The sequence below is a fragment of the Accipiter gentilis genome, chromosome Z (assembly GCF_929443795.1).
Source record: "Accipiter gentilis chromosome Z, bAccGen1.1, whole genome shotgun sequence".
In the NCBI taxonomy this organism is placed as follows: Eukaryota; Metazoa; Chordata; class Aves; order Accipitriformes; family Accipitridae; genus Astur; species Astur gentilis.
In genome coordinates, this window is record NC_064919.1 from 20,257,473 (window position 1) to 20,284,154 (window position 26,682).

Consider the following 26,682-nt stretch of genomic DNA (forward strand, 5'->3'; position numbering starts at 1 on the left):
TACGTAAGCTCTGACTCTATCCATGGAGGAGAGAATAAAAGGTAATGTCCTTTCTCTTATGAAGTAAGCCAAACCCACAGAGGAGAGAATAAAATGTAATGTCCTTTCTCTTATGAAGTAAGCCAAACATACTAATGTGAATAGTCACAAAGACCAAATCTAGTTAGGAAGGAAATTAGAAGTTCCGTATTTTCTTACCATATCAGCATGTCAGGGTGTGTCAGTTGTAAACATATCACAGTGTTGTAACTAGATACAGATTAAAAAGCAGTTACCAGTCAAACCCTTCCTTTCATTCTTTTACTTGGTGTCCTGAGTTTCCCCTTCTTCCTGAATTCTTCACCTTCCTTAGACTGGGGTCTGGGGCTGCTGCTCTCTACTGTTACCCTGCTATCTTGTCATACTGCAAATCCTATGTGCTTTACACCTGTGGAGTGAATAAGGCTTGAAGAGCCAGTATGGTTCTGCAGGATCTCTGACCTTTTCTGTCCAGCTTATTCCAGAGCAGTCCTTGTGGGAAGAAGTATCAGCTGGCTGCAACCAAAGCTGGAGAGGTTCACAGTCTGAGCTCAGAAGTAGACAGCTGTGCTGAAAATCACTGATAAGGGCCTCTTACTGATTTCAGCCATAATTCACTTTCTTGCTTAGGACCGAAAGAAAATAATTTTTATTAACTTAAAAATCCACTAAGGTTGCCTTATGAGATTCTGCAGCTGGCAGAAGGATAAGATCACTTACCAGTGATCAGCACTCCTGGCAAGGGTAAGATCACTATTCATTGATAGGACAATTCAATGACCTTTTTGATCCTTTGCAAAACAAAAGTGATTAGGGTGGTAGCAGTTTATAACCAGCTTGAGAAAAACACGGCTTTTTGAAGGAATGTCTACATACACACAGTGCCCTATCTGATGGATTTTTCTCACATCCGAAGGCTTTAGAAAATAGGAGAAATCTTTCTTTCATTTGCACGAATTACTGCAGCAACCAGTGTTACGGTGAGATGCTTTTCAACCTGCTTTTGAAAGGATGCGAGGCTTATATTTACTAAGACAATGTGTGAGACACCATGCCCGAAACGGTATGAGGTTGATCTTGCTTACACAAGGACAGGAAAAGTTAACACAAGAAGAAAAGGTATTGCCATGTACAGATACATGGTAACACCTTATAGATATTGTGGGATGTGATACACCAAGTTATGCCCATACGTCACGAAATTATTTTTATTTCTATTATATCTTGGAACAGCTGGTGGGCAGAAAGAGGCTCTAATATTTGGTACTGGGATAATATAAGAATGAAAATTGTGGGAGCTGAAATTTACAAGGGGAAACACAAGTAGTGCTGAAGTTTCTACGAGAAACAGATGGAATACTAAAAAAATAGCTACAGTGGAAAGAAATATTAGTAACAAGACATAAAGTGCTCTCAGTGTAGCAGAGACATCTCACAATTGGGAGACACCTCCATTATTCAGTCCATTTAGAGATGAAAAGCTACTTAAACGGTGAGGTATCCTGGTAGGACAGATCTGAAGATCCTGTCATCCGAATATGCAGGCTACGCTGCCTCTTGCACTTGGGCCCGACTCATTTCGTTGGACCTAAGTGGCCTGCACTAATCCCACTCTTAAGTTGCGTGTAAAGCGACACCCATCCAAAGTGAGTCCCGTTTTTTTCCCCCTCGTGTTACGAGGCAGGTGAAAAACCCTGGTGTCCCAGGAAAACGCCTTCTTCATTCCCCGAGCCTCAGGGAACCACATCTCCCATCGCCAGATGCTTCCCCTCGCAAGGGCCTGTGGAAAAGCCGCGGCCAAGTCCCTCCACTTGTGAGACTGTGCGGGCGAGAAGGGAATGCGTTTGGGGTTATTGGCTCCTGTAAGGGTTACCGACTCCTGCGCCCGCTCCAGCGAGCGAGGCGGGAGGCGGAGCGGCAGGCTTGACAAGGGTTGAGCCCCCCGGCCTTCAGCCCCCCGCCTGGGCCAGCCACACCCATCCCCTCGACACCAGGCCGACGCAGCATTTTCCAAGGCTACTTGAGCAAGAAAGGTAAATCCGCCACTGAGCTGCCACGACCCACAGCCCGCCCTAGTGGCCGCCGCCGCCGCCGCTCGGGAGAGGGCGGCCGGCCGCCCTGCCGGCCCGCCGCAGGCCAGAGGCCCGCCCGCTCGCGCCGCCCGGCCCGTCTCGACGGGCGGCCCCGCCCCCGCGGGGCGGGCCGGCCGCACATGCGCAGGCAGGACCCGCCGCTTCGCCCCACCCTCGGCGTCGCCCCGCGGCGGCCGGCGCGCATGCGCGGCGGCCGGAGCCGGCTGGAGGGGGGGGGGGGCGGGGCAGGCCGCGGGGAGCGGGGTCGCGCCGTCGGGGGCGGGCGGTGACGCGGCCGGGGCGGCCTCTCGCGAGAGCTGGCGAGGCTCGGTGCCAGAGGGCGCTGCGCCTCCGCGCCCCGCCCGCCCGGCGAGGCGGGGCGGGGCGAGGCGGGGCGAGGCGAGGCTCCGCCCGGCCCCACGAGGCTCCGCCCCGCCCTGCAGTAAGTGCCACCGCCTCCTCCTCCTCTGCCGCCCGCGGGACGAGGGGTGGCCGAGTGGCGGGGGCCGGCGGCGCCCTCTCGCCATGAACCTGCACCAGGTGCTGACGGGGGCCGTGAACCCCGGGGACAACTGCTTCTCCGTGGGAAGCCTGCACGACCAGCCCTTCACGGTGAGTCCCCCGCCGGGGCCCGGGCGCCTCCGCCGGGCCCGCACCCCTAGCGCCGCGCTCCCCGGCGCCCGAGCCGGCGCCGAGAGCGGCTGCGTCAGGCGCGGCGGCAGCGGCGGCGGCCGCAGCCGCCCCTTGGAGCGGGGCGGCTCGGCCCCACGAGCGTCGCCGGCCGGTAGCGGCACTGCCCGCCGCCGGGGGAGGGCTTCCCCGAAGGGCCTGCGGCACACCTGCCCGGGGCCGGGGCCGGGGGAGGCGGCAAAACTTTCCCCGAGCGGCGGCGGTTCCCGAGCCCGACGGTGGGTGCAGCGCCGGGGGTGGGCGGGACGGGCGGCCTTGCCGGCGGCGCAGGGATGGAGGGGGCGCGGGGCGAGTGCGGCGCCCGGCGGAGGCAGAGGCAGGGACGCACGTGCCGCTCCGGGGGGGGCGGGGGGTGTTGCTAAGGCAGGAACATGGTGGCTTTGATAAAGGATTACATAAACGTCAGCCGGTGCACGCGACTTTCTGTGGAAGGGAATGTCAGCTCCCGCTTTCGGCCAGGAATGTAATGGGAATCCTCCCTGGTCATGGGGTGAAGCGCGTCTTGAAATACCGTGCCTGCGCGTGAAGATGCTAAGACCATTTTGGAACTCCCTGTCGACGTTTACACTTAGAGCGGAGGAAAAAAAACAACCAACAAACCAAACGCTTGCAGCATTTAGTGAAGGCTGTAGCCTTTTGTTGGTGTTTGTTTTCCTCCCTTTCACTTTTGCTTTGTAAACAGACTTCTGTTGTTGTGTTTTGCTTCCCACCCTCCCTGAAATATACCCTTCCTGCCTTCCGTTTTGGGCTGAAGAGGAATGAAATAAGACACAGCAAAGTTTCTCAGTGCACCATGTTTGAGTATTTTTAACCTTGCCTTTTGTGGCCGCCCCTAATTACATCACAGTGTGCTTTTGAGTTTGGTAAGGGAATGACAGATAGAAAAATGCAAGAATTAAGAAACTTTTTTTTTTTTTCTGTCCCATCTGGCCTACGCAGTTAAATTCATCTGGCTACTCGCAGCTTCACTCAGCGGCAGCGGTGCAGTGTCAGTGCTGGAAAGGTGGGCTACAGTCAGCGTTCAGGGCAAAGCACGCAGAGTCAGGCTGGCTTTGCAAAATATGTTTATCTACAGCCTTGCCCGGTGATGTGCTTGCTTCCAAAAAAATGAATCCTGTAAATAAGTTCACGTTGGAAGAGTTCTTAAACTGCAGCAGTCGGGACTTCAAACTCCAACTGTGCCAAACTTTCTGATTTTACATATCCAGAAATGTTGAAGACCCACCAGTGGTTTGGTAGGAGACAAGGAGGTTTGCTTTACAGTGAAACACTAGTCAGCTTTCAAAGTATGTTCTTGTAAGTTTCCTGTTTTGATATCATTCTTTTTTGAGGGAAATAGTTTGAGTTACTAGTGTCACTCAAGGGCTCTCGGGCTGTTATGCCCTAACTTGTCAAAAGTGTTAGAGCTCCTCAGTGGATAATAAGAGTAAGAATCTCTCTTTGGGGAGAAAGTGCAGTTTTCAGTGACTGTTTCTATGGTCTCTTTTTTACAACAGCTATTTTGACATAACTATGGTAACAATGTTTCCTATAGACACATTCATCTTCCTTTCTCCAACAGGCTTATTTATGGATTTCTTTTCCTCATGTTTAAAACTGCTAAGAGAAATGTCCTTGACTGCTTCAGGGTGGGGTGGGTTTTTTTGGGGGGAGGGGGGGGGGAGTGTTGCTGTTATTCATTGTATAATGTGTTAAATTCACGAGATTGCTCAGAAGGTTAAAGAAGTGAAAGGTGATGAAGCTAATTTCTCCATTTTTGGAAAGAAAAGGTGGACTTAACATTTAGAAAATCCAACAACAAAAATGGACAGTTTTCCCATATCTGAAGCCAGGATATAAGCATTAGTAAGTATAAATACTGTTGAATGGTCTCTTAGAAATGGAAAAAAACATGTCTCGGCAAACTTCTATGCTTCTACTTTTCATAGTTGAGAACTCATAGGAGCTGATATTTCAGGGTTATGTACTGCACAGGTGGGGTAAGTTACCTTTGCCTGACAAAAGAACTTGGTTTGTAATACTTTGATTTTTTTTTTTGATACAGTATGGTTCAGAGTATTGTCTGATATGCTGTACTGACTATCTAAGGTGAAAACTTTTAAAATATTACAGTTTTTCTGGAAATAATACAGATTCCTCTCCTAAACTCTGAAAAATTGGAAGTGAAAGTAGTAAAAAGTGCCTGTACCCACTGAATTGCCTGCACCTTTTTGAATATGTGCAGTTCTGTTTTAAGAAGGTATTTGAGATACTTGTCCTAATGGTGTGCAGGTTTGTTGTTCTGGCCTTCTCTCTTTTTTTTTTTTTTTTTGGATGTGAAGTATCAAGTGGAGTGTGAGCTTCCTTGGAGAGAACACTGATAAAGAGTTTTTGGCACTTCTTTTATTTGTATATAGGAAAAGGCTCATAAACATCAAGGTATCATAAGAACCATGCCTGTTCTTTATCTGCAGAGAGTGAGCAGTAATAACATGCACTAAATGAGTGAGAACTTGGCCCTCAGAAGTCAGAATTTAACTGTTTGCTCTCTATGTGCTTCTCCTGAAATCAAATTCTTTTATTTTCTGTGTGCTTGCCCACAGTGGAATACATCCTTTGCTTTCTTTTGTTGTTTTCAGATCTGAAATAGTTGAGTAAAAAACCCATTTGTTTAATAAGTTCGTGGAGTTTATCACATAGGATACTGCTGTACTAGTTATTACTGAAGTTGTATTTAAGTTATTGGGTAATCAGCACTGATACCACTTTTGTGATCGGTTGGCTTTGTGCATCTTTGCTTATTCAGTTCTTCTTCTGTAATATTTTTTTTCCTTTTGTTTTTTTCCAAGTATCAGAAGAGGGGAAAAAAAGAAATCACTGTAAGCAATAGCAATTTTACAAGTACAAGTCCCAAGACTGGCAATGGAAGTCACAAAAGACCGATTGTTTGTAGGGGTAAAAGTTTGGAAAAGTAAGATAAATTGCATGGTTTGTTTCAATGCAACCAGAGTCTTTTCTGGGCAGATTTCCTCTCTGTGTGTGATTAAACTCATCCTGGTCTTGAGACTTCCTTTGTATGACTGATAAAACTGTGAATTTCAATGTTAAGTTGAAATGCACTTGGAAAATGTGGGTTTTGGATAGTTTGGTCAAGACCACACTGAATTTTCCAAAAATACTGGTTGTGATATAAAGATTTCCAGCTTTGTAAAAATTTTTTGATAAATAAGAGTAGATTCTGTGGCTCAAAATTGCTAACTTATTTGTCTAGAAAATGCTTAACACTTTCTTAATATTTAGAACTCCATGTGTATTTATAGTCAAGAAAATTAACTGACTCGTCATGAGAGTCAGTTAACAAGAAGTTACATTGTTTATACCTGCTTCTTGATTGTGATTTAGAAAAGGGAAGGAGACCTTTTTGATAAGTCCGGGGTTTTGGGTTTTTTTGTGTCCCCATGTTCCAGTTAGCCTATTCTGAACTTAAGAAATGAATTGGCTTTTTAACTGAATTAATAATAATAATAATAAAAAAGGGATAAAACCTCCTTACACTTCAATAAGTGCAGTTGCAGTGAGCCTTGATTCTAAGCGCATGGCCAATCAATTTGCCACTTTAAAGTAGTATATTATTTCAAATACTTCTCATAGCTTAGAAAGTTGGGGGGTTTTCCAAGCATGATGAAAGAGTATTTCTTAAATTTAATTAATCTTCTTCATGAAAAAAATAATTTCTTAAAAAATAAGATATTTAAATGTAATTAAAATTACATTGTCATTTAAAATTAAAAAACTAAAGTTTAGACTACTGTAAGTTTTGATGTAATAATGGGGGTGGGGAGAGACCATGCTAAAAAGACTAGTACAAATTCATATCTGCACAGGTTAGATATTTTTTTTTTAATAGAATAATTCAGCAAGGTACAATCTGGTTCATAGTGACTGTGCTTTTTGATTTTGACCATTCTGTGCAAAAGAGAAAAATACAGATGTAACTTCAGTATCAACTGCTTAACAGATTTATTTGCCTTTATTTTTTGTCTTTACTTTTCATAAGAATGACCTTTGTTGTAAATTTTTCTTAGAAGAGGAACCAATGAGGTGAGGGGAAAAACTAAGACAAGTGAGACATGAGGAAGTACTCATCTCATACCTGTGCCTATTTGTGTTGCATATAAGCAGTATTTAGCCCTTGCAGACTAAGAATGTATTATGTTTACATGCTCAATCCAGCAGAAGAAACAGCTACCTGATGTAATTAATAAAGATGATTTTTTTCTATTTTTTGGGGGTAATAAGCTTTGTTCCCCATCTACAGTGCTTTTCCTTGGAATAGCTTTTTTTTTTAAACTGGGAAATGAATCTTCCCTAAGACATAATGGTTGTAAAGGTCATAAAAACACCTATTGTGAACTTCCACTTTCAAACATGATAGAAATATTATTCAGCTATTATAGAATTTCAGTAAAATCTTTTTAATTGATCAATTTCATTGTGAGCCTTGGCATCCTGACCTTTGGGACTTGCTTCATTTCATTTGCAAGGGACGTAAGAACCCTTGAGACCCATCAGTGATAAAAATAGCCTTTATGTGGCTTGAGAATTACCTCTGATACAGTACCTGAATCGGTTGCAAAACAAAAGAAGCAGAAGATAACATGGGTGGTTGTACTGGTAAGCTTCCAGTATAGCTATAGCAGGGAGAGGACATTTCCAAGTAAGTTACTGTGAATTGTTAATGCAGTCCCTTGGTCTGCTTCGGCTAGGTGGTTCTGTATGACCTTGGGCCCAGCACAGAGTTCTGTATTACCTGCCTAGTCTTGTGTGTTCATCCCATACATATTTGTATGTGTTTATAGATATGTAACCTTATAAATGCCTCTGTGTGCACACATACTACTGCATTCACCTGTGGATAATAGCTGGCAATTTCTGGTACGTGTACTTGTGCCCTTCGTGTAAGAGATGTAGGTTAAATAAAGTTTGTGCAGGTTGTGAAAGATAATATGTCAGTCCTTATTAAGCTGTAGCAGAAACTATAGCAAAAACTTTGTGTATTAGTACACAATAAATATTTAAAGACAGTCAAGTATAAGGGAAATAATTGCTTTAGATGTGCTGTGCTATGTAAGAAGTCAAGACCACTGCTCATTTGCTTTTCTTCTATTGAGAGCAGAGTCTGATTTGCCAGTTCCATTCTCTGTTTTTAAGAGTTGTGTATATCAGGCTTTCACTTTAGAAAGAAATTAGAATAGTTCATATAGTTATCTATACTATTTTCTGTTGAAACTAACATGCCTTTAAAGCACTGTTATTGTCAAAATATCTGTTAATCTTCCCCAAAGAAATATGATTTCAGGTATAAGAGCTGACATCTGATTAAAAGGAAGGGTAGAAATTGTGAAAACCCAGTCCTGCACGCAAAATCACATTTATTTTCACAGGCCTGAAACATCTTTCACTTCCTAATTTCAGGCTTGTTTTGCTGTGTCAACAGCTAGTGAAATCCATGTTCATGCAGCTTCAACTAGTTCTATCTTGTTTATTTGTGTAACAGAAGAACAAAGAATTGTTTAATAAACATTCCGAGAACACGATAATATCAACATTATCTGCTTGTCCCATTGTGCAAAGACAACTTTCTTGTAAATATTCTGGGACATTCTTAAGGTGAAAGGCTTTTATGGCTTGCCAAAATCAGACTTAGAGGCTCTGCTCACTTTAAAAAGGCATCTTTGGTTTTTTGTTGGTTGGGTTTTTGTGTGGTTTTTTTTTTTTGTTGTTTTGGGGTTTTTTTTGTTTGTTTTGGTTTTTATTTCATACATGTTTAGGAATTCTTTCCTAGTTGAACTGTATGGCAGCATATTGTGCCCCCCTTCCTTCCCCTTCCTCCCCCCCGCCCCCCCACTCCCCTGGCAGGAACCAGGTCACGTAGACAAAGAGTACAGATACGAGAAGTGCTTAGACCCTGAAATTGCTTCTTGCCCTACATGTAATAGAACATTTGAATTGCCTTTTTTCTTAGTTTCCGTAGCTTATAAAAATGCAATCTCAGTAGCTTCTGTCAAAATGAAAATGAGTGACATGCAAACTACTGTGGACAAGCCTCACAGTAAAAAGTAGATAAGTTGATTGGTAGTCAGGATTGATTTTTGTTGTATCTGAGAGGCTGTTAGGGTATAGAAAGCGTCCTTTACTCCTGACTACTGACTTCCCTTATACTATGGTAAAATACCTCATAAAGTTTTCTGAGGTGGAAAAAAAAAAAAAGTAAGTGTAAAGTTAGTCCAGCAGTTAGTTTTGTGCTCTTGTTTTAGAGGAATGTCTTTATAAGATACTACTGCTTAGAAACGTCTTTCAGAACTGGAGTCTGGGTTCCAGTGAGTGTGTATGAGGATGTGACTTCTCTGCACAGAGAACAGTGTAATGGATGGGTTTCAGTGGGGCCAGCAAAGAACCAAAGGAAGGACACCTTAGGAGAAGGGGAGTACTCAAGTGTCTGGTCAATATGAGGTGTAATGGGATTGGGATGGTAGGCAACAGTAGGAAAGGGAGCCTGTTGCAGTTTCATTTGCCAGACAGCTTAGTTACCTTCCATTCAGACACTCGTTTTCCTTTGAAATATGTAACTTCCTTCCCTTTTGCATTCCTTGCCTTTTTGTCTTTGAAACTGTGGTTCTCCTGCAGCCGAACATTGACTAAACATCAAAAATAACCTCCAAGTCATCATCCTTCTGCTTGGCTGTAGTTATATTTGGAAGGTCTTTGAAAATGCTTGGTTTTTTTCTTTTTTCTTTCTACTTCTTTGAGGACACATCAGCTCTACAGGCTTAATAGCTAGTCAGTGGTTCTGCAGCTTATTGGGGATCGGGAAGTCAATGTGACCAAGTATGATCTAATCCGTCTGAATAGACTGATGTCAGAAGTGATTCTTTTTTTCCCCGAATGTCAATTTTTTTCAGGTAATATGGAGAATTACCAGAACGTAAGGGTGGAGTGTGTCCTGGTTTTGTCTGGGATAGTCAATTTTCCTTCTAGTAGCCAATACAGTGTTATTTCTTGGATTCAGTATGAGAAGAATGTTGATAACACTGACGTTTTCGGTTGTTGCTCAGTAGCGTTTAGACTAAAGTCAAGGATTTTTCAGCTTCTCATGCCCAGCCAGTGAGAAAGCTGGAGGGGCACAAGAAGTTGCCACAGGACACAACCAGGGCAGCTGACCCAAACTGGCCAAAGGGGTAGTCCATACCATGGGATGTCATGCCCAGTATATAAACTGGGGGGAGTTGGCTGGAGAAAGGGGGATTACTGCTTGGGAACTAACTGGGCATCAGTCAGCAAGTGGTGAGCATTTGCATTGTGCATCGCTTGCTTTGTATATTTCAATCCTATTATTATTATTGTCATTTTATTATTGTGATTATTATAATTATTATTTTCTTCTTTTCTGTCCTATTAAACTGTTCTTATCACAACCCACGAGTTTTACCTTTTTCCTTCCAGTTCTCTCCCCCATCCCACTGGGTGGGGGGGAAGTGAGTGAGCAGCTGTGTGGTGCTTAGTTGCTGGCTGGGGTTAAGTCATGACAGAATGACTCTATTTTTCTTCCAAGAATAAGATTTTTAAAAGGGCACTCCTCTTGTCCCCACCCTGGTCTAGATTCTTACAAGTGCACTTATAATTGATTGTTAGAACTCAGAACCGCTAGAATAAGAAGAAATTCCCCAGCTTTTCTTCAGAAAGTTCATCCCCAATTTAACAAACTTTTTTTTTAAACACAGCATATGAAGTTGGGCAAGACATGAGTATTAAACATAGAGTAGCCATATTTAAACATAGCAAAAGGGAGGAGGAGGTATAGCTCTTGGACAAGAGTTTATATTCATAAAGGGGACATTTTCAGGAAATGGCAAGTCTAGGATTTTTGCATACTGCTTTGAGCTACTGCTGTCCAGCATAGCCCAGATTAGCAGGAGCTAGCCTGTGTTCTGGTAATGTTTTAAGTCCTGATACATTGATGAATCTACCAGTTCCTAAAGACTCTGGTGTGTAATGTTTTATAGTTACTTTAGAGTTCTTCCAGTGCAAAATGCCAAGTGTACTCAGGACTTTTTTTATATGTTAAAACTGGTCCGATTAAAATGATCAGTTTCTGAACTTCCGGATTGCTGCTAATGGTATGCTCTGTATGCTAGCTCTTGCTCACTGTGATGGAAATGTTGTAGTGTTATGATGCTATATGATCTCAGGCTCGCCTGTGAAGCTGAAAATGGAGAGAAACAGATGGGCGAAATCTACTAAGTCTATAAACTGCTGATGAGGCCTAGAGGGTTATACAGAAGAGCAAGTAGGCTTCATATAATCTTTGACACTTCAGATTATTAAAGACATTTTTAATAAAGCCATGTTATCTTTTTGAAGTGAAGCACTTCTCTCCCCCACCCCCTTTAAAATTGCTTTTGTACGGAACACTAAATTCAACAAAATGGCTCTAGGAAAAATTGTATCTATTATACTTCGGAGTAACCTTTGCCTGGTGGACTACAGACTTAATCAGTGAGTCACCAGGTGAGATGGTTTTTAACTAAAGAAAAAAAAAAAGTTCTGTGAGGAACAGATCCAAAGTTCATGTCATTGCAATATCAAAATAATCATTTCAACATTTGAACAAAAAATAGCACTCAATCTCCTCTTTTGGAATGAGTTTTAAATTAGACTGCTTTGGAGCCTGCCGTTTATTATGTCAATTTGTAATAAATGCTGCTCTTTTGACAGGAGGAATTACACTGCTTGAACCTCTTCTTGAAACTGAAGATGGGACAGGACAGGAAGGGGCTCAAAAACCTGACCAATAATAAATGATCATAAATAAGTACATGGTTATATTTAGTCTGCAGAAGTATTATAGACAGCATTTTCAAGTATCAGGTAATTTTAAGGGTGGCTGATGGTCTGCTGATTGGAAAGCAATAACTGAATATTGGCTGAGAATGATGATCACAGTCTTCTGGGTAAGATTGTTTTGTGAAATACCACTGAACCCTTTGTGACGAAAATTCTCGGGACCAAAATCTCCATATTATTTTATATTTGTTTATTTTAATGTATATAATGCTATAATAGTCTAGGTCAGGCTTGGTAAAAGTACTCTCTCACATGAAACGCCTGAAAACATGATCATCAGATTTCAAATTTGTATATCTAGCATTCAATTTTTCTGCCTTTTTTCAAGTAAAAAGTGATTTTAGTTAATTAGCAGGGTTGATTGTAAGGACATGATCATTTATGCCAGTAATAGGAAATCTTCCATCTGCAGTTTTTTTGAGACTGTTCTGCTTTTGAATCTTTTGGCCAACTAAAAGGACCTTTTTGGCCCTTTTATCGTTCTCTTGCTCTCTAATAGAATACTATTGTTTGTGCTTTTAATTTTGTTGCTGCCTTCTTGGCTCTACTTTTTTAAATGGATGTACATTCCTTGTTCTAGGACTTTCATCCTTGAATGCTATATTCTTATGCTTATTGAATTATTCTGCTCACTGTTGTTTCCATAAGCTTCTCCAGTGTTTAATCTTTCTCTCCATTTTAATCTGTGCTCAGTTTCTAACAAAACTTGCATACAGATAGGAAGAAATTTTGACTCAGACATTGAAGTACTCAGTCAGCTGGCTCTGTGAATGTGTTGGGTATATCAAGTTACTTAGTGACTATAAATTTAAGAGAAAATAAAATTAATCCATGGAATGCAAGTAACAGGAGACAAATCTGAAAGCACAGTTTTGCTTTTCTGTAACTAAGCTTCATGCTGTTACCCTTTTGAAATTTCCCATTACTAAGTTCCTTACTAAATGTTTTGTACCATTTTAGCTCCTCAGTCCTATTCCCCCTTTTCAAAAAATTATTTTTAAATGCCTCTGTCTCCAGTCTAGGAAATACATTACTTTTTCCTACTTTGCATGAACTTTGTTCTTCATGCTTTTTCTTTTCTCTTAGATGTTTTCATAATGCCACCTTTTTTGCCTCTTCTATCTTGAACCACTGCTTGTTAAACAAGTGTTGTGATGCACTTCTAAGCATGAAGAAAGCATAATTTGCCACTTCTGTTGCTTGATTTAAATTGTAGACACATACTTGATCTCTGCAAATACCTCTGTACTTCTGTCTGTAATGTTCTACATGGACAGGATATGTGGACTATACTGTTTCATACTTCACTGATATGCTGGAAGTGGCTAAAGCTCTTCTTAATTCTTGTTTGGTTTTTTTTTTTTTCAGGCATATGCATCAGGATGTGATATTGTGGTGTTGGGGACTGACTTTGAAAGATTACAGATAATCCCTGGAGCAAAACATGGAAACATTCAAGTGGGGTGTGTGGACTGTTCAATGCAACAGGGGAAGGTATGTAGAGCAGTGTTTCTAAGAATCTTCTAGCAATGTCATGTTAAGCACCTTCTCAAGAGTGTGGATGCTTGAAAGTTAAGGCAAATACACAAGAGTGAATAGTAAAATGGCTGATTGCCTCATGTCTTTTTGTAGTAAGCAGCACAGTGAATGTGAAATAGTAACTGTAGATATGAGATTGTAGATGATATATAGGGCTGCACAGGAAGATATAGATACCCACAGGGCTGCATAGATAAGATAGCAAGAATTTGACTAAAAGATGAGTAAGGTAGAAGCAAAGGTAATTTATTCACTACGGCTTCACATTACTGGGCGTGTCAACAACATACTTTGACACGTTAGTGGCTGGTGGCAGATGAGTGCTTCCACAAAAAAACACTGTTGGGTCATCCAGAAAAATGACATCCCTTTCAAGGAATTCATAAAGGCTTAAAATTGCTCTTGGACAGGGTTTTGCTTTCTTGAATTCTCAGCTTTTCTTTTTCTTATGTAGGTAAACTGGATCAGAAGTGTTGTATTTTAGACACCATTAGGTTTCAAGTCCTTTTTACAGAGGTCTTTCTTAATTGTTTGTGATGGGTTAACCCTGGCTGAACACCAGGTGCCCACCAAAGCCGTTCTATCACTCCCCCATCCTCAGCTGGATAGGGGAGAGAAAATATAACAAAAGGCTCGCGGGTCGAGATAAGGACAGGAGAGATCATTCACTATTACCGTCACGGGCAAAACAGACTCAATTTGCAAAACATACTCAATTTATTACAAATCAACCAGAGCAAGGTAATGAGAAGTAAAATGAAATCTCAGAACACCTTCCCACCACCCCTCTGTTCTTCCCAGGCACAACTACCCTCCCGGATTTCACCACCAAGCCGGCACAGGGGGACAGGGATGGGGTTTATGGTCATCACACGTTATTTTCTGCCGCTTCACCTCCTCAGGACGAGGGCTGATCACACTCTTCCCCTGCTCCAGCGTGGGGTCCCACCCACGGGAGACAGTCCTCCACGAACTCCTCCAACGTGGGCCATTCCCACGGGCTGCAGTTCTTCACGAACTGCTCCAGCATGGGTCCATTCCACGGTGTGCAGTCCTTCAGGAGCACACTGCTCCAGCGCGGGTCCCCCACGGGGTCACAAGTCCTGCCAGAAAACCTGCTCTGTGGGCTCCTCTCTCCACAGATCCGCAGGTCCTGCCAGGAGCCTGCTCCAGCGCAGGGTTCCCACGGGGTCACAGCCTCCTTCGGGAACCCACCTGCTCCGGCGTGGGGTCCTCCCCGGGCTACAGGTGGATATCTGCCCCACCGTGGACCACCCTGGACTGCAGGGGGACAGCCTGCCTCACCAGGGTCTTCCCCACGGGCTGCAGGGGAATCTTCGCTCCGGCGCCTGGAGCATCTCCTCCCCCTCCTTCTTCACTGACCTTGGTGTCCGCAGGCTTGTTTCTCTTACATGTTCTCACTCCTCACTCCGGCGGCAGTTTCTCTCTGTCCCAACTTTTTTTCCTTCTTAAAAATGTTATCACAGAGGCGTTCCCACTATCACTGATTGGCTCGGCCTTGGCCGGCGGCGGGTCCGTCTCAGAGCCGGCTAATATGGGCTCGCTCTCTCTCGAACACAGGGGAATCTTCCAGCAGTTTCTTACAGAAGCCACCCCTGTAACCCCCCCCCCCCCCGCCGCTACCAAAACCTTGCCAAACAAAACCAATACATTCCACCCCTCGCCTCTGTGCATCACATTTTTAAGAACTATCATTAAAATCCACATTCATCACACAAAGTCTTCACTCACATCACAAAAATAATTCCCCACACCAAAATCAAAATAATATCATCACAAAACTGACAAAAGTGGACAATTTACACACACAATCCACCCCTCATCCCTTCACCACAATTACAACAATAAAGATTCCCCACTTATCAAGCAGCTCTTAACTCTCTAGCTGCGTTCAGTCCATGTTTTGCCCGTTACCTCTCTCAGTCACTATCCTTATCTCAAATTCCTCACATTGCCTGCATTCTCCACCAAAATGACTGTGATGGGTTAACCCTGGCTGAACACCAGGTGCCCACCAAAGCCATTCTATCACTCCCCCATCCTCAGCTGGATAGGGGAGAGAAAATATAACAAAAGGCTCGCGGGTCGAGATAAGGACAGGAGAGATCATTCACTATTACCGTCACGGGCAAAACAGACTCAATTTGCAAAACATACTCAATTTATTACAAATCAACCAGAGCAAGGTAATGAGAAGTAAAATGAAATCTCAGAACACCTTCCCACCACCCCTCTGTTCTTCCCAGGCACAACTACCCTCCCGGATTTCACCACCAAGCCCCCCCAGCGGCACAGGGGGACAGGGATGGGGTTTATGGTCATCACACGTTATTTTCTGCCGCTTCACCTCCTCAGGACGAGGGCTGATCACACTCTTCCCCTGCTCCAGCGTGGGGTCCCACCCACGGGAGACAGTCCTCCACGAACTCCTCCAACGTGGGCCATTCCCACGGGCTGCAGTTCTTCACGAACTGCTCCAGCATGGGTCCATTCCACGGTGTACAGTCCTTCAGGAGCACACTGCTCCAGCGCGGGTCCCCCACGGGGTCACAAGTCCTGCCAGAAAGCCTGCTCCATGGGCTCCTCTCTCCACAGATCCGCAGGTCCTGCCAGGAGCCTGCTCCAGCGCGGGGTTCCCACGGGGTCACAGCCTCCTTCGGGAACCCACCTGCTCCGGCGTGGGGTCCTCCCCGGGCTACAGGTGGATATCTGCTCCACCGTGGACCTCCCTGGACTGCAGGGGGACAGCCTGCCTCACCAGGGTCTTCCCCACGGGCTGCAGGGGAATCTTCGCTCCGGCGCCTGGAGCATCTCCTCCCCCTCCTTCTTCACTGACCTTGGTGTCCGCAGGCTTGTTTCTCTTACATGTTCTCACTCCTCACTCCGGCGGCAGTTTCTCTCTGTCCCAACTTTTTTTCCTTCTTAAAAATGTTATCACAGAGGCGTTCCCACTATCACTGATTGGCTCGGCCTTGGCCGGCGGCGGGTCCGTCTCAGAGCCGGCTAATATGGGCTCGCTCTCTCTCGAACACAGGGGAAGCTTCCAGCAGTTTCTTACAGAAGCCACCCCTGTAACCCCCCCCCCCCCCCCCCCCCCCCCCCGCTACCAAAACCTTGCCAAACAAAACCAATACATTGTTCTGTCACAGTAAAAAAGAAATAGCCAGGTAACTATCCATTGGGATGTCACAGTGTGATTAAGCTGTTCACCAATTCAGTAGGAACTGTGTCTGGCTACATGCTGGCTCATCTAAGAGGGTTTTTCTACTTTGTTTCTTTCTTTAAGCCTCTCCTAGTGGGAGACAATGTGAGCTTTCTGCACATCACTACAAGCCTTATCAGTTGATGAGAGCTTTGGTTAAATGCTGGTGTCCATCTTGAGACAAGACCTCTGCATAGAAACCAGTTCATGTTTGCATGTGAATTCTATGATGATGATCCCCAGCCACTCTCTGTTCCTGCTTTTTTATGTTTGAGTGATGAACTCTTGCAGTGATAGTGAAGGAACATAAATGAAAATGACAAAATATTCTCCTCTATGTCTCTGGTACCTTGTAGCCATAAACACTACATGTGTTTCTCCATTGGCTGCTGTTAACTACAAAGTTTTTTTGAGTCCACTGGCCGTATATTAACAAATGGTGAAATACATGTGCAGATTGCATATCACAGTTAATCTTGTAAAATCTTTCTGCAAATTTGCAAGGTCATCTTGACTGCACAATAACAGTTCTGTATGCGTTTAAATGACAACCTGTCCTGGAATTGTAAATTAACACATATGATTATATCAAATTATCAAGCTTACTGTGCTTTAGAATTTTTTCATTTCATAAACCTATGTGGTCATTTTGATTCTGACAGTTGATATTGTTTGCTGTTAGCAATTAGACTAGATGTATTTGCAGAGTGCTGAAATACTAAGCAGTGAATGGCTAGAATCTACTTATTGACCAGACTGATCAATACGTTTCCAGTTCACTGCTGCAAGGATGGAATTTCTTCTTACAGATTTTTCATCAGTATTGACACACAGATTTCTCTTCACTTTGCTTCCAGATTATTCTTTGTTGTTTAAAATCTGTCAGAAGAATCAGAATGCAAATAATGGAGTTTATTTAGGTTGCAGTTTTGAACCTTTCTGAAAATATCCAGTTATAATTTGTAGTTTACGAATTATGTACCTTTTTAATGTTTTACCTTACAGAGAGCTGTTATTAAGGATTGTATTGGGTTTGTGTGGTGGGGTTTTGGTAGTGGGGGAGGGGCTACAGGGGTGGCTCCTGTGAGAAGCTGCCAGAAGCTTCCCCGGCTCCAAGTCAGACCTGCCACTGGCCAAGGCCGAGCCCATCAGCGACAGTGGTAGCGCCTCTGGGAGAACAGATTTGAGAAGGGGAACCTGCAGTGGGGGAGGAGAGTGGAATGTGAGAGGAACACTGATGCAGATACTGAGGTCAGTCAGGAAGGAGGCGGAGGAGGTGCGCCAGAGGAGGGGATGCCCCTGTAGCCTGTGGTGAGACGGCCGGCTGTTCCGCCCCAACCCACGGAGGGGAGCGGGGGAGCAGATGCCCACCTGTAGCCTCGGGAGGATCCCATGCCGGAGCAGGTGGGTGCCCCGAAAGATGGCCGTGACTCCATGGGAGAGCCCACGCTGGAGCAGTCTGTGCCTGAAGGACTGCAGCCCATGGACAGGACCCATGCTGGAGCAGTTCTTGGAGGACTGTCTCCCGTGGGAGGGACCCCATGCTGGAGCAGGGGAAGAGTGAGGAGTCCTGCCCCTGAGGAGGAAGGAGTGGCAGAGACAAGGTGTGATGAACTGACCCCAACCCCCATTCCTTGTCCTCCTGTGCTGCTCAGGATGGGAGGAGATGGAGGAAACTGGGACCGGAGTTGAGCTGGGAAGAAGGGCGGGGTGGGGGGAAGGTGTTTTAAGGTTTTGTTTTACTTCTCCTTATCCTACTTTTATTTGATTGGTAACAAATTAAATTGATTTTGTTTGTTTTTTCTCCCCAAGTTGAGTCTGCTTTTTGCCCGTGACTGTAACTGATGAGTGATCCCTCCCTGTTCTTGTCTTGACGTATGAGTTTTTCATGAGGTTTTTCACCACAGGGGAGGAATGAGTTAGCTGCTGTGTGGTGCTTTGTTGCCAGCTGGGCTTAAACCCAGTGTTTTGTCCCTAATAGCTAGCCTTTAATCTCTTTGAAGGATCTCCCTCATTCTCCCTTTGGATGACAGAATTGGTTTGTAAAAGAGCTATTCTCTAGTTAGGAAAGTAATGTGTTGAAATTTTTCTCCATTCTTGCTGCCTAAATCTAATTCTAGTTTATTGGGTAGCTAGTGCCTTGTAAAGCTGCTTTGAAGTAGCAACAGCTTAGAAGTTCATGTATGACCCACCACTCCCTTGGCTTTGAAGGGTGGGGGGAACATGGCACCATCTTTTCTCTTCCTAGTCTAGTTTTGGAGGTAAACTTGATTTTCTGTCTCCAAGACTAAGATGGGGGGTGAGGAGGGAATATGGATGAGAATTTTTAATAATCCCAAGAAAGCATGTAGGTACATGTTTATATTTACATGTGTTTGTATGTGTATGTATATAAATCTTTTTTTAAAAAAGTCTCCTGTAGATTTGCTAGGACTAGTTTCACAAACAGGACAATTTAATCTTAGGCCACTGAATCCAGTCTCTTGCCTCTGGTTGTAGGCAACTTGGTAATCAACAATTTATTTGTAAGTGGGTACAGTAATTGATCTTCTCCCACACAATGTAATCTGCAAGCCTCTTTCCATTTCCTCCAGTGAACACAAGAATTAAGGCCAAAACTCTTAAAGATAACCTGGCAAAACTTTAATTGTTTTTGTGGTTTAGCTTCTATAAATATCTAAGAGGGTGCCAGAAGGTAGTCCTAGCTTCAGATCATTTGAAATGTTTAATCAAAGTTGTTTGCATGGTTGCTGGTGACTGCAGTGTTACAATGTATATCAGGTGTTGTTTTTTTAATGGAACAAACTTATTTTACTTATGTCAAAGAAAAATTTAGGTACTAATTAAAAATTTTCATTTAGTTTACGTGCTACTAGGTTACTTGTAGAAAATTGGTAAGTAAAACCAGTGACTTTGTTAAATAGGACATTTTTAAATAAGACCTTTTATTTTTGTAAGTAGAAGTAGTGATTATTTTCAGTATGAAAGCTCAGTTTTGAATCCAGTGTTTATAATTTCATGAACTATATTAAAGTGGAGTGGTTTTGTTTGTTTTTCAGTAGGCAGTCTGTGGGTTCTTTTCAAAGGAACTGTGATTGTTTTATTTTCTGCTGTTTGGTGGTGAGTGATAATGTAACTTAGAATGAATTACCGACCTTTTGATGAATGAGAAAAATGTTGAGGGCTTCTGTGCAATATGGAGGCCTGGTGGGGAAAAACGTAACTGTATCAAGAAACTATTTGGATTATACTAAAACTTTATAAAATGAGAACCTGATGCTGCCAGTGATATTCCCACTTTTGAGAAAGTGGTGAGGATGGGAAAAATTGTTGCCCTAAGTTCTGATGCTTTATTCTTGTAACAGTGCAAGAGTTACATAGTCATAGAATGGTTTGGGCTGGAAGGGACCTTTAAAGATGATCTAGTCCAAGCCTCATGGGCAGGGACACCATCCACCAGACTGTGTTGCTCAAAATCCCATGCAACCTCACCTTGAATCTTTCGAGGGATGAGGCATCTACAGCTTCTCTGGCAGCCTGTTCCAGTGTCTCACCATCCTCATCATAAAAACATTTCTTCCTTATATCTAATGTGAATCTACTGTCTTTTTTTAGTTTATAACCACTAGTTCTTCTCCGTCTTCCTTGTAAGTCCTGTTTAAGTATTGAAAGGCTGCGATAAGATCTCCCTGGAGCTCTTCTCCGAGCTGGACAACCCCAGCTCTTACAGCCTTTTTTTTCCATAGGAGAGGTGTTCCACCCCTCTGATCACTTTTGTGGTCCTGCTCTGGACCTGCTCAAACAGGTCCATGTCCGTGTTGTACTGGGAGCCCCAGAGCTGGATGCAGTACTCCAGGTGGGGTCTCATGAGAATAAATTAGAGGGTGCAAATCACCTTCCTCACCCTTACTGGCCACCCTTCTTTTGATGTAGCCCAGGATGCGGTTGGCTTTCTGAGCTGCAACTGCACATTGCCAATTTTTCATCCACCGGTATCTGCAAGTCCTTCTCTGCAGGGATGCTCTCGATCCATTTGTCACTCAGTCTGTATTTATACTGGCGATTGCCCTGATGTAGGTGCAGGACCTCGCGCTTGTCCATGTTGAACTTCATGAGGTTCGCATGCGCCCACTCCCCAAGGTTGTCAAGGTCCCCCTGGAAGGCATCGCTTCCCTCTAGCAAATCAACTGCACCGCTCAGCTTGGTGTTATCTGCAAACTTGCTGGGGGTGCACTCACTACCACTGTCTATCATTAGGAATGACTGTAACCTCTCTTACAGCTCAGTAAGGCTTCTCTGCACATTGTGTTTCTAATAACAGGACTTGGGACTACAGTAGAGCTTTGGTTGATGGCCGGGTGATTATTTTGGTAGTTTGGGAAATTCTTCAATGTACAAATTTGCCTTACTCTTTTTGGAAGCATGCTGCTCTGTGAGGACTGATCTGAGTTGCTGTATTGTTGTGGAAGCCTGTAGAAACTTTGAGGGGGTAGCAATTGCTCTGGATACTATTTGTTTAGCAGTTTGGCATGCTAATGTTAGTTTGTCTTAAAAACCCATTAAACTAAAAACAATGGAAGAACCATCCACACCTGGAAAAAAAGAGAAAGAAAAATCTAATCAATATAAATTTATATAAAATTCTTGCTGTTGGTGTGTGGAATGGAATTGTGAGAATAAAAGGGTAAGTGACGTAGTAAGAGAATTAGGGAAGGCAAGTATTAGTCTGAGATGTAAGGAAAAAGTTTCTTCAGGCATTTTGCATCTGTGACAAAATTATTCATGGCATTTTTGGGTCAGGCTGATGTTTAGGTTCTTAGTGTGACAAATTTATTTGACTATCTGCTCTTTTTAATGCAGAGGGTTTCTCTTGAAGCTACAGATCTATGGATTTTAGGATCTGTGTGGATCTGTACATTTGTACAGATCATGTACGTCTGTAGTTAACAGATCTGTAAATAACAGCAACTTGGGTATGACAGTTCAGTGTTTTTTTTTCTTAAAGCTGTTGTGGCTGATACGGAAATCAAAATGTATTATATAAAGTGACTCCGATTTTAATGTTGTTAAAGGAAAACTGTAAACAGTTTGAGCCAGAATTTCACAGAAATTGGAAGTTGACTATTCCAGCATATCAGAACTGTAGATGTGCTCCGTTTAACATCAAGCATCACTTCAGAACGCAGGATGTCCATTATGCATGACCTAAGCAAACTCCATTTTTGTAAATCTGTATTTCAGAATAGCTTTAGGCAACATTGCCTTGTGATAGCACTCTCAGGCTCTCTGCCTGAAGTCTTTAACATATGTTTGACTTGTTTTGGCTCTTCTTAGTAAGTCTTTTACACTTGCTTTTATATAGATATCTTGAGATAAAATGCTCTTAATTTTGTCTTAATGCAGGTTAGGGGTGGCTGATACTGATGGAATAAAACTTAAAAATACCAATTAAAGCTGACCATACTGCAACTTCTTTTGAAGTAATTTATGTTAGCATTTAGTAGTTCTTCTGTTCCTCATTTCTCTGTATTGGGTGTTCAGCTTGTGTAGCATGAGTGTTCTGAATTAACTTTTTATAATGTAGCATGTTCTCATGCCAGGGAAGTCCACAAAAGTACCTCGAACCAATGTTGATTCCATTTCTGAGAATGTGAACTCTGCAAACTCCTTTAAGTGTTTATCTAATTTAATGTGGAAAGAATGCTGATAATAGATCTAATTAAAAAAAACCCAAAGTGCTCATGTCCACCTGCACTCTCAGTAGTTTATCAGGACTAATGTGTAAATAATTAATTTTGGTTTTATTATTGTCAACGTTTGCTTTATGATTTTTGCTAGATGTGATTGTTATCGAAAGGGACTATGGACGTGAGCTTCAAATTTATCTACAAGGAGGATTAAAAGTAGAATCAACAATTTGATCTCATTCTTGTTTGTTCTATGGCTTGTTTCTTCTTTGTGTGTGTTTATGTACATATAAATATAAACTGCTTTAGATTGCAGCTTCTTACGGAAAGGTGATTTGTATCTTTGAGCCAGTTAGCCTCTTGAAGCAGAACAGCAGTCATCGTAATGTAAGTAATTTATCACTCCTTAATTCATTTACTCAGTTATAAAGCCTGACTAATTTTTCTGGTTTGCTTTAAAGTTGAAGATTTCTTTGATGCCATATTTTAATACTAGAATAAAATCGAGACATAAGATGGTCCTTGAGAATTGAAAATGGTAGGAGGGCAGAGACATGTTATTTAAAATGGTTTAAAAAAAAAAAAAGTTTTACTATCATGCTTCATGTTACTGATTTATCTAACCCTACAATTTGTAACTGAAATATTCCAGAACCCAAAAAGATGTGCGCATCCCTGTTCTCCAAAAAGTATAGCCATTGTAATGGGAATTCCTTTTTGAACTATCCTGTGCAGCCTTTACGTCCTGATGCATTTTACAATTCTTATTTTAACTTTGGTTTATGAAACCGCATGCTCTTAGTCAAACCTGTAATAGTTTCAAAAAGCCTATGGCTTTTTTAGAATATCTGACTGAATGCTTATCCTTCAGGGCTATGATACTGAATAAGAACAATGTTTATTCTCTTGATAGCATGGCTTAGTTTCAGTGACAGTGGTTTAATGAATTGGCAGCCAGAATCTTAATTTCTGGCTAATAATATGATTAACAGCAAGCTCTTTAACCATGCTGCTTACATGGAGAGGATTACTCTTACAATTAGAAGCATTAGAGTCTAATTAAAGTCAGTTTGACGACATGAGAGGTTTGACAGCAATTGCTCAAGAAGCTTCTGTCGTCGTCTTCAGGGGTTTGGTCTCTCCATTTGTATTAATGAGTTGTTTATATGGCCATATAGTGGATTTCCTTCTTTATACTAACCAGCTCACTTATATGTTTCCTGGTGTAACTGTAAACCAATGGTATTTTATATATTAATTAAATAGCTGGTATTGAATATGTATGTATATATAATAATTTATACCACTGAAAAGCAGTGGAATAAAATAACGGTGAAATATGACTTCCTAAGCTCATATGAGCTTTTTAGAAGTACTGCTCTCTTTTTTGATCATTGGAGATGTTGAATTCATCCTGAATGTTTTTCTCTACTGGTAAACAGTACACTTAATTTGAAACTTCAAAGTTAGTGTGGTAACTGTAAGCAGTAGAAGAAGCAGTCTCCACCCATGATTTGCTTTCAAATATTTATAATTGAAGAAATATTCTGTTACTTCATTCTTGCAGTTAACCTCTATGCAATAATTCCCAGCAAATCTAGGTTGTTGCAAGATTGTCTGTCTTCTATTTACTAGAATGTTCAGGAAAAAACCAGCTTCAGAAATATTTAATTTAGATCCTTATCTGCAGTTACTTCATACTGTTTTCTTCCAAACTTTTCAAAGATCTAGTTGTTACATTTTAACTTTCACACCTATTGGTTTGATATTTTTGGAGTGGGGGATGATTACTTTAAAAATGTCTGTCTTTGTGAATTAGGAGCCAACAGGGTTTTTTTTCTTCTTAATATTTTCCACTAATGGTTTCAGTTTCTTTTATAATTCAAAGTATCAAAACTTTGTAACCTATTCTGATAACAGACTAGATAAGTGTTCTGTGAATTTAATCCTCAGCTTGTTCTGGTGAAGTAATGATGCAAAATTGGAAGATAGTTGACTGTCCTGTTGTATATTAAAAAAAAAGGTGTGTGTGTGGGAGTATCATATGTGTTATCTTGACCTTATTGAAATCCTTTAATTCAGCAATACTACTGATACCAAACAATAGGTGCATCTAGTGTATTTCATTTTTACATATCTCTTCTGTTTTCCAGAAATAAAATCAGACTTCCCTTTAAAAATATCTCAGATTCTAATGATGATTTTATGTACTGAAATTTTTGCAAACTATATTTTTAAAATAACAAGTTTGAAACTTCTATTTGTATGGTCAGAGCAATGGAAAGCTATTTTGATTAAAAATCAGAATGAATCAATATTTATTAGTTAAGCAGTAATTTCGTTTACACTCATCCTTCATAAAAGTTGGAGTGTGCAATGAAGAGGTATTATTTCTATTATAAAATGGGAAGGGAGGGGAAGGAAGCATTTTCATGCTAATGTTTGTGAGTACTTAAAATTTCAGACATTACATTATCAATGGCAGAAGAATGCGCAAATCTTACTGGAAGCCATAGCACATAATCTAACGTGGGATCCCACAGGTAAGAATAGAATAAAAGAAGGGCCTATCTATTTTGATACCACAACTAATTTTTTGTTTAAATTTCACTGTTCTTTGAGGACAAGGAAAAGACTTTTTTTGTTCTAGCATGATAGACAGCACTGAAGTGGAGTGAAATATACTTTTTGTCACTTGTTACAGTACAGCCAAAATATTAGGTGCATCTGTATGGTCTTACTCAATTATCGTAATCTCAGCAGTATTTAATGTTTAAAAACATGGCTTAAATGGTAAGTATTTGTTGTGAAAAAGGGATGTCTACAGTAGCTCTAGGCGTTTCTTTTAGAGAATAATCACCTTGCAAATTTGATTAATTTTCACAATTTGAACTGTAGGTATCTAAATCAAAATGTCTTATATATGAGAGTATCTTCTTGCAAGATTGACCCAATCTGTATCTGTGTTGGGGAATGTGTAAAAGGCACACTGCTATTATAATAACTTTGCTATAGAAAAAGTGTTAAGATAATATCTGGAATATTTTGTTCTGCAGTTTCAGCTTTGCAAAACTGTTTTTTTTCTCTCACTTCATAGAAGTCCATATTTTGCTGCTTGTTTTGTAGTTATATTGTTATAAATATTTGTTTTAGGCACTCGCCTTTTGACTGGTTCCAGTTGTCTTCAGCTTTGGTCCAATGTTCCTTTGGAAAACCCTTCTGACAATGACAATACTGAAAGAACAGATGTTGGACTTGGAGAATGGAGATGTATCTGGCAATGCAAGTAAGAAACTTGTTTAAAGACAAGTAATTCCTTTTCTCTTGCTGATTTGTAGCTTTCAGATGAAATACTTGGTGTAGTTCAGTGAAATCCTATTGTGTGCTGTTACATACCAATAAAATTTATCAAGTGATAAACTTGAATCATATTTCCCTTGAATATGTGATATTTCTTTCTTCCTACGAGATCAGGTGTAATTAGTTTTAGGGCAGTTCATGTTCTTAGGCAGTTCTTCAATTATGTTGAACACTAGTAGAATACTGAGGGAAGGCTGCTGTTGAGACTTTCCCAGTAGACTTGTACAACAAGTAAGATATGTATATTACATATTTGAAAATTATTGTGCTTGCAGGACTGTTTAAAATAAACTTCGTTCTATGTCCAATGTACTCTACCTTTCTTTCCTTCTCGCACACCTCCCCCCTTTCACATACCTTTTAGTTTTTTCTGTATTTATTCTGGATATTTAGAACAGTCATGCAAATATGGATACATTTTCTTTTACTGCATCTCTGAATGCTCTTCATGTATTCATGTTGATTTTAGTCTTTGTGTATTGGTACATTCAGAAGAGTTTTAGTTTAGTACTTCAGTTTGTAAGACAACTTAAAGCACTGTCCTTCCTGCCATAGGAAGAGTTTTCTAATACATCAAGTGCACTGTTCACTTGGGCCCAGTACAGCATATGGCAATCTCCTTAAAGAAGTCTCCTGAAGTGGCTGGCTGGAGATACCCACCTGAAATCATTCTTTATGAAGCAGTTAGCATGGGTTGGGTAGCTCCCTGGATCTACCTGAAAAAATCCTTTTTTAAACCCTTCAGTTTCCTTTTTCTGTGTACTTTCTAACTTTTATCAAGGATGTGTTTAAAATCTCAAGACCATCCAAATGACAAGTGAAAAACTTTCCTTTTAATACAAGAAGTTGAGGACTTACTCAATCTATTGGGACACCTTTGGACCCTCATCTCTCAGCCTAATAAGAGGAGGAGTCGGCCTGTAGACAGAATGCTGTGGGTATGGTTTTAGAATCTGGGTTTGTGGTAACAGTAGTCAAGATCATACAGATACGGAGTTTCCTGTGTCCCTTCAATAATATGTTTTCCATTTGTATCATAAACGTTACAGAAGTCTTCATAGCTCTGCACCTGTTTGCCTGTTTAAACTCTTTTGTGGAGGACAGAGAGCTTAGAGTTCTGTACTTTGAACTAGTAGGTTCTGGAAAGGGTCAACAGAACTTGCTTTGCCAGTTCACCTTTCATGCCTGTATGTCTTCTGGTATTGGTACT

General features: G+C 41.8%; 1 protein-coding gene across 16 annotated transcripts in view; it reads left to right on the forward strand.

Moving 5' to 3' along the window:
• The first annotated feature begins 2,544 nt into the window (after positions 1-2,544).
• DMXL1 (Dmx like 1) overlaps positions 2,545-26,682 on the forward strand; it is an 88,521-nt gene continuing 64,383 nt past the window's right edge. For 8 of the 16 annotated variants that reach the window (XM_049796283.1, XM_049796268.1, XM_049796270.1 and 5 more), the window contains exons 1-5: positions 2,545-2,702; positions 13,032-13,157; positions 22,422-22,499; positions 24,577-24,655; positions 25,266-25,398. In XM_049796283.1, coding sequence (XP_049652240.1) covers positions 2,616-2,702; positions 13,032-13,157; positions 22,422-22,499; positions 24,577-24,655; positions 25,266-25,398 — 503 coding nt within the window. In that variant the 5' untranslated portion in view covers positions 2,545-2,615. Of the gene's footprint in view, positions 2,703-3,719; positions 4,077-4,484; positions 5,731-11,534; positions 11,771-11,801; positions 13,158-19,484; positions 19,546-22,421; positions 22,500-24,576; positions 24,656-25,265; positions 25,399-26,682 lie in introns of those variants that run through there. The other 8 variants (XM_049796274.1, XM_049796276.1, XM_049796272.1 and 5 more) reach the window with 8 other exon arrangements.